The following is a 6,373-nucleotide window of genomic DNA, read 5'->3' as shown; positions in this document are numbered from 1 at the left end:
TGATTAGTCTGTGTTTTCGGGCGGCATTGTACTAGATCATCGTAGTCGGTTTATTCGACTGGAACGTGGAAGACCACAGGGAACAATTTCGGGATTCCAGTTAGTACGCTTGCTACATTATTTTCACACAAGATCGATTACAATTATCGTATCTGCTCACATATTCGTTATATTTTCGTATTTTCTATCAATACACAATTACACCTTACGGAAGAAGAACGCAATAAAACGACAGTAACCACAGGCTTAGCTTTTCGGATTAAGCTGTGGCGGTGCGGTACTCATTACCGGTGGACGCATCCCTAATCCCATCGGTGGCATACCCATCGTTGGTACCATCATCGGCGGAGGACGCATTCCCATCATCGGTGGCGGTAGCGGTCCGTTCGGTCCCATCAGTAGTGGCGGAGCGCCGGCCGGCATGCCGGGAATGATGCCTGGCCTAGGGGGCATATTCATGGTAGGTGGAGGAATGGAAATGTTCGGCTTCGGTGGCCCTGTGGTGAACGGGTTCGAGGCAATCTTTCCAGCTTTGTACGCTGCCGTTGTTGCATCGATGAGATGCTGCGCCTGTTCCTCCATCCATTTCTGGTAGTAGAATTTCACGTTATCTTTGTGCTTGCGGCCGGTGCAGTGTGTCTTCCGGACGCTGGGCGAATCGTGCGTTAGGTAGGTGTCACAGTAGTCGCAGTAATATTTCGGCATCGTGAAGAAATTCGCTGTTGAGAAAACACCAAACAATTTCTGTAGCTTTTTCTACAGCCCACCACAACAAAGTTTGGTAGCCGTCAAAATGAACCCAAGGTGTGTATGTGACAGGTTTGATAGATATTAATTTCGAAATTTGAGGGAATTTTATAAATTAAATTGTATTTTTTATAATTTTCCTGTACTCTTTAACACATAAGCATTACATTAACCATCCCTTTATCTTCATAACACAAATAATAAAAGTAATATGGTTTTCTCCAATTTACAAGACCCACCAAATAATTGATCTAGAGCAATTCAGATTAACCTTGTAAGTATTGATCTTGGACCATCATGCTGCATCTTGTTGACATTTGATTTGTTTACAATGTGCGTCGTAAAATTGTACCCTGTGTTTTGCGCGAAAACTATCATACCGCCTTGATAATCAATTACATGAAACTTCCTGTACACTTTCGCTGTTTAAAATGCTGGTTAAACCATTACTGTTCATATTGCAACCGGTCGGACGATCGTTCAGTCGATTTGGTAAGAGAAGGAAACGTAGCTATCTGTGCTCCTTTGTTCAGGTCAACGATGTAAACTAAACCACTGTAGAATAGTTTAATGTTAATTACGAATTTGCCTAAATTTATCCCTTGTAGTTTTTGTGTGGCAGTATCATTGGCAGTTAACCGCGTAGTTGTGAGCTGATTAGACTGCCATTTGGCGAGCTGTGTGCTATTCGAAGACGGCTTTGCCAATCGTAACCTCCATCCTTCCAACACGTTGAGAAGGGCACTCTATTGGCTGCATATAATGAAATTGTAACAGGTGAAATTTATCTTAAAGTTTCTATAGTTATCGGTATTACATAGTATCGCATTCAAACGCTCATCAATTTGTTTTTGGCAAAGTTCCATATTTTTCCGTAGTCGATAAAATTCGTTTGTTTACAAATGGTTTTTGGACAAATCTTAACTTTTTTTGTTCACCTGTATTCACCTTGTGCCATGTGCGATGTCAAGCATTGAGTCAGCAGATGTAAACATGCTCCTACTTGTAAACATTTTTTTTACAAAAAAACGAATCTCGTTTCATTCAAAATATGCTTGCCGGTGCAATCGTTTTGATGTAGCAGCCTGTTTTTTAATACCAAAAATTTATCCACGTGCATGTCCGGAGAAAAATTGTGAAAATGATCCATTGACAAGATCACTTTTGCGCCACAAGATTATTCAGCATATAGTTTACGCATGTGACGTACCTTTTGGCGCGGTAATTGCAGCTGGCGCATGGAAACTGACACACGCCCAGGGGGTGTTGAATTTTCGCGCTCAAAAGAGTTTTCACTCACTTCGCGTGTGCCTGTAGACGCGTTCATCCGTTTTTGTGTGACGAAAAATTTTACCTGTCTGACCCAACCAACTGTGGTGTTGATAACGTGTTTATTTGTTTGTTACATTTGTCCGTGTTTTACCATTGCGTTTGTTTCGTTTACCACTCGTTGGTATAGTTTTATCCAGTAAGAATGCAACGTTTTAAGCAAGCCTGAACTGTGGCACAAATCTGTAGTTTTGTGTTGATTATTTCCTGTTTGTAGGACGGAACGTTCACAACATGTTTCCGATAGCGGGTGAAAAGTTGGGATCGAACGGAAAGAAACCGTTCACGGTGTTCGTGGAGGGTAACATTGGAAGCGGCAAGACGACGTTCCTGAATCACTTCCAGAAGTTTGACGACATCTGTCTGCTGACGGAACCGGTGGAGAAGTGGCGCAACTGTGCTGGCGTCAACCTGCTGGATCTTATGTACAAGGAGCCCCACCGTTGGGCGATGCCATTCCAGACGTATGTGACGTTAACGATGCTCGGTATGCACACCTACCAGACGGACAAATCGGTCAAACTAATGGAGCGGTCTTTGTTCAGCGCGCGGTACGTTTGTTATGAGTTATAATTAAGTGTTACGTGTCTTTTGTATTAATTCAATTCGCTCTGCTTTAAATAGAAATTGCTTCGTTGAGAGCATGCTGGCCTCCGGTACGTTGCATCAAGGCATGTACAATGTGCTCCAGGAATGGTATGACTTCATCTGCTGCAATATTCACGTACAGGCGGATCTTATTGGTAAGATGCGGGTAGCAAGAAACCGCCGGCATGAAGTTCATCTAATGTGTGCCTTTCCTTGTTCTTATCTGTAGTGTATCTTCAAACGAGCCCTGAAGTGGTGTACGAACGGATGAAGCAACGGGCCCGTTCGGAGGAAAGCTGTGTTCCGCTCGAGTACCTCAAGGAATTGCACGAACTGCACGAAAACTGGCTCATTCATGGCGCGTCACCTCGTCCGGCTCCGGTAAGCAGAATACGTTAGGCCTTTTAGCATTTGTCTCTTGTTTCTTTTCCCGTATCAATAATGCTAAGACCCGTTGGTATTCTTTCTCCCTTTCCCCCCAAAAGGTGTTGGTGTTGAACGCAGACCTCGATTTGAACACCATCGGGACGGAGTACAAACGGTCTGAAACGAGCATATTGAAGCCGATCTTAATAGAAAATACCAATCAGCACGCTATTCTCACCTCTCCAGCAAAGCGCGCCAAGACGGACTTTTGAACATTTCCGATCAATAAGCCTTTAGTTTGTAATTTTGTGCAACTACTTTTCCTTGATTTACTATATTAGTCGGACGACCAGTCCACCCACCCAGTGAAGGCAAATACTGGCTCTACAGTGTCTTGCTCGACGTAAACTGACCATAGAGGTGGCAAAGGCGAACAAAAGGCACGCAAGCGTATGATTCGAAGTTAGTGTTTGCCTGCACTTTCCTTCCTAGTAGAAATGGTATAGTAGAGTAGAAAAGGTACGATGTTTGTGTTTTTACAACATTATATTTAAATTACGATGGTACGATTATATATTGGAATAAATATTTTGTGCCAGGAAAATTGTAACCTTGACAAACTGGCCTGATTGCATGTAATATTTTTCTTTTGTTTTTTGGAAACTACAGCTTAGGAAAATGTTTAAATTAACATGCATGCTAAATACATTTGAGACGAGAAGTTGTTAAATAATAAACCAATAAATAGCTAAGGCTCAAAGTTTCTAGTTGTAACGGCCGATTTTTCCAACAACAACGAAGCCTCCTTTGCTCGAATGCGTGCAGTTTGAAAAATACGCTCATCTGACAGCACCAATCAGACGTTTCACGCACACACGCGCAAATGGCAAATGACATATCTTTAGCTGTGTTTTTCCCCTACATCGCATGCATGCTGGCAGCACTGCATTTGTTTGGATGTTTGGGATTAACAAAAAAATAACAATTCTGCAGAATCTGCTGTCCCATCAAAGTGTTTCTGGAAATCTCTACCATTCGGGTGTGTAATAGGGTGTAATTTAGGGGGTAATTAAGCGTGAAAACAGCAGCTTCCAAGCACAGTGTGTGAAAAAGGTATCGGATTAAGAAAATCAAGTGAGCCAGTGCATTACAACCGGAGGACGGTAAGGATTATCGATTTTTTCTTATCCATATGCAGCGGAAGGCTCATCGGCGTTTTTTTTTTCTTTCTTTTCATTTGGCCGTACGATTTTTTTTTATTTTGGTGGGATATGGTTGGCGTTGTTTGTTTGCAGGAATTTAACCAAATGACCAACATTGAGCAACACCATGACGTGGTTAAGGAAAGCTTTTTTCACTTTATCCGTAAACACATACCGAAAGCGGATCTGAGCATCGTCGATGAGATCGTTCTGTCGTACGTAATATCCATTCTCGAGGAAGCCTCGCAGGATCCGTGCTTCGATGTTGAAGGTAAGCGTGTAATACCCGTGGGATTCCCGATGTGGCTTATGTTTTTTAAACGCGGTCTATAATCGTCGGGCAATGTCGTTCGGAACAGGTTTCATCGAGATGATGTCGGCGTACTTTAACGACTTTGCCAACATTGAGCCGGAAACGGTGTGTGCTTGGATATTCGAGCTGGAAAATCAAATCTCCAACAAGAATCCGATCTCGAAGACGGAATCGAACAATCTATCGCTGAAGTATGTCAATTCTCGTGTAACGTTGCTCGAGTGGACTTCATCTAAGCTTATGTGTAATCGTATATGTTCCTTCCCATCCAAAGTTCGCTGTCCTTGGTGGATATGATACCGGAGGAGAAGCTACGGGGACGCCACTCGTCGGAAAGTGATCGTGAAGCGATGGGCCATGATTCGCACAAACGTACCCACCGCCTGTCCGATAGCGATGGTGGTTCTACCGAGGGATGCAATTACGATCTATTTGCGGAACAGTGCGACATACTGCAGGAAATGTTTCCCGACAGCTCTTTCATCGAGGTAAGAAATGTCACGAAAAAAAAAACACCGTCCAATCGTACAGGCCATTTGTATAAGTTCCTTTCTTTTTTCTAGGTAAAGCATTGCATTTTGATCGCAAATGGTGATGTCGATCGGGCGACACAAATTCTTCTCCATCGCCAAGAGGCGGGCCAAAGCTTGAAGGGCCCTTCGAACAACATGTTGCAGGCGGGTAAACCGCACCAGCAGGTGGACGAACACGAGCTTAAAAATCGTATCATCTCTAAGTATGCACGGCGCTTAGTACTTTTTCACAATGCCATTTCTCTTACTAACGTTTTTTACTGTTTTCCCGCCACGCTAGATATTCGTATGTCGATAAGGAGGACAACCGGGAGTATAAACCGGTTGCACCGAAGGTGGAACCGAAGAAGCTGATCCGATATCGGGACAACAAGATTGTTTCGTTCAAGGGCGAACGGTACACGGAGGTGTCCCGTCGCGGTGGCGAAGAAGAGACTGAACTCAAAAAACCTAAGAAACCTATCTGTCCGTAACTAATGATACTCATCCCCACACTCACTAGTTCATAGCGAAACGTTAAGAGCTTCATCGAAGCTGTAGTCGAACATGGACGTACCAGAAAGACCGCCAAACAGCAGCAGCAGCAGCACTGGGACGATTCGCACCGAATCGTTCGAGGTGGTGCGTGCGGCGGCATACGAAACCCCCTCCTTCCCCTTTCCCCGTGCAAATGGCTGCCTGCCGTTAATCTCAAGACTTACAGTCATTCTTCTCGAAGTAAAATCATATAAGCATACGCATAGTGAAGATGGAACGATCTGAACCAGTTCAGTAAGGGTGTAGTAGTTTTCTTGGAAATTCGGTAATTTCAGCTACCTTATTTCATCGTATTTTATAGTTGTACAAAACAAACAACCAACAATGTTCGTAACGTACGTTAGTCAACAAACGGAGGCAGACGAAAGGGATATAGATGTTTGTAGGAAATCATCTGTACTTAAATTATATTGGACGTGTAATGTGAATGCACTTACGCGCCGTGCGTCGTAAGTGGGTGCCGCGTAAGAACATTCATTGTCCCGTGCTTTTCTGTGGACGATTTTAGCATCGATAATTTTATGGGTTTAGTTACACTTAGTTCCTTGCAAGGGAAACATTGTCGCTTCCTCCTGCATTCCTTTTTTCCTTTGTATTATTAATAGGTAATCGTAATACGTGTATAATAATAAAAGTGACAGTCAACCTTAACTTAACAAACCACATGTAGCCACGTTTTAACGGTTAGAATCATCACACAGTCCTAGTTTTGCTTTTTCTTCAGATATTCAATTTGTCTTTGCTATGGAATTCTGTCA

General features: G+C 43.2%; 3 protein-coding genes across 5 annotated transcripts; 2 read left to right on the top strand and 1 right to left on the bottom strand.

The window, feature by feature from the left end:
* Positions 1–13: 13 nt before the first annotated feature.
* LOC125774888 (U1 small nuclear ribonucleoprotein C) lies at positions 14–811 on the bottom strand. The gene has a single exon (XM_049445256.1). The coding sequence runs from the start codon at positions 703–705 to the stop codon at positions 247–249; it is 459 nt and encodes a 152-aa protein (XP_049301213.1). The 5' UTR covers positions 706–811; the 3' UTR covers positions 14–246.
* A 216-nt stretch (positions 812–1,027) lies between these two features.
* On the top strand, positions 1,028–3,669 carry LOC125774874 (deoxynucleoside kinase). Of its 3 annotated transcripts, XM_049445232.1 has the most exons (6): positions 1,028–1,239; positions 1,356–1,524; positions 2,294–2,627; positions 2,701–2,819; positions 2,894–3,045; positions 3,150–3,669. In XM_049445232.1, the coding sequence occupies exons 3-6, from the start codon at positions 2,311–2,313 to the stop codon at positions 3,300–3,302; spliced, it is 741 nt and encodes a 246-aa protein (XP_049301189.1). In that variant the 5' UTR covers positions 1,028–1,239; positions 1,356–1,524; positions 2,294–2,310; the 3' UTR covers positions 3,303–3,669. The 3 variants fall into 3 exon arrangements, with proteins under 3 accessions (XP_049301189.1, XP_049301187.1, XP_049301188.1); XM_049445230.1 differs by lacking the exon at positions 1,356–1,524; XM_049445231.1 differs by lacking the exons at positions 1,028–1,239; positions 1,356–1,524 and adding an exon at positions 1,730–2,215.
* Positions 3,670–3,782: 113 nt separating this feature from the next.
* LOC125774870 (CUE domain-containing protein 2) lies at positions 3,783–6,275 on the top strand. Its single transcript, XM_049445224.1, has 6 exons — positions 3,783–4,193; positions 4,326–4,503; positions 4,592–4,736; positions 4,820–5,033; positions 5,109–5,281; positions 5,359–6,275. Exons 2-6 carry the CDS (start codon positions 4,338–4,340, stop codon positions 5,549–5,551), a joined length of 891 nt encoding a protein of 296 aa, XP_049301181.1. The 5' UTR covers positions 3,783–4,193; positions 4,326–4,337; the 3' UTR covers positions 5,552–6,275.
* The last annotated feature ends 98 nt before the right edge of the window (positions 6,276–6,373 follow it).

Source organism: Anopheles funestus, chromosome 2RL (assembly GCF_943734845.2).
Source record: "Anopheles funestus chromosome 2RL, idAnoFuneDA-416_04, whole genome shotgun sequence".
In the NCBI taxonomy this organism is placed as follows: domain Eukaryota; kingdom Metazoa; phylum Arthropoda; class Insecta; order Diptera; family Culicidae; genus Anopheles; species Anopheles funestus.
Note: the sequence above shows the minus strand (reverse complement) of the source record. Positions and strands in the feature narration are given on the sequence as shown.

What these genes read in the sequence shown, in the direction of transcription:
- LOC125774888 (XM_049445256.1), bottom strand. Translation starts at nt 705, where the DNA reads ATGCCGAAATATTACTGCGACTACTGTGACACCTACCTAACGCACGAT.
- LOC125774874 (XM_049445230.1), top strand. Translation starts at nt 1,179, where the DNA reads ATGCTGGTTAAACCATTACTGTTCATATTGCAACCGGTCGGACGATCG. An exon ending in ACGATCGTTCAGTCGATTTG is followed by an intron (nt 1,240 to 2,293) that starts GTAAGAGAAGGA and finishes TCCTGTTTGTAG; the next exon opens with GACGGAACGTTCACAACATG. An exon ending in CGGTCTTTGTTCAGCGCGCG is followed by an intron (nt 2,628 to 2,700) that starts GTACGTTTGTTA and finishes TGCTTTAAATAG; the next exon opens with AAATTGCTTCGTTGAGAGCA.
- LOC125774870 (XM_049445224.1), top strand. Translation starts at nt 4,338, where the DNA reads ATGACCAACATTGAGCAACACCATGACGTGGTTAAGGAAAGCTTTTTT. An exon ending in TCGAACAATCTATCGCTGAA is followed by an intron (nt 4,737 to 4,819) that starts GTATGTCAATTC and finishes TCCCATCCAAAG; the next exon opens with TTCGCTGTCCTTGGTGGATA. An exon ending in CCGACAGCTCTTTCATCGAG is followed by an intron (nt 5,034 to 5,108) that starts GTAAGAAATGTC and finishes TCTTTTTTCTAG; the next exon opens with GTAAAGCATTGCATTTTGAT.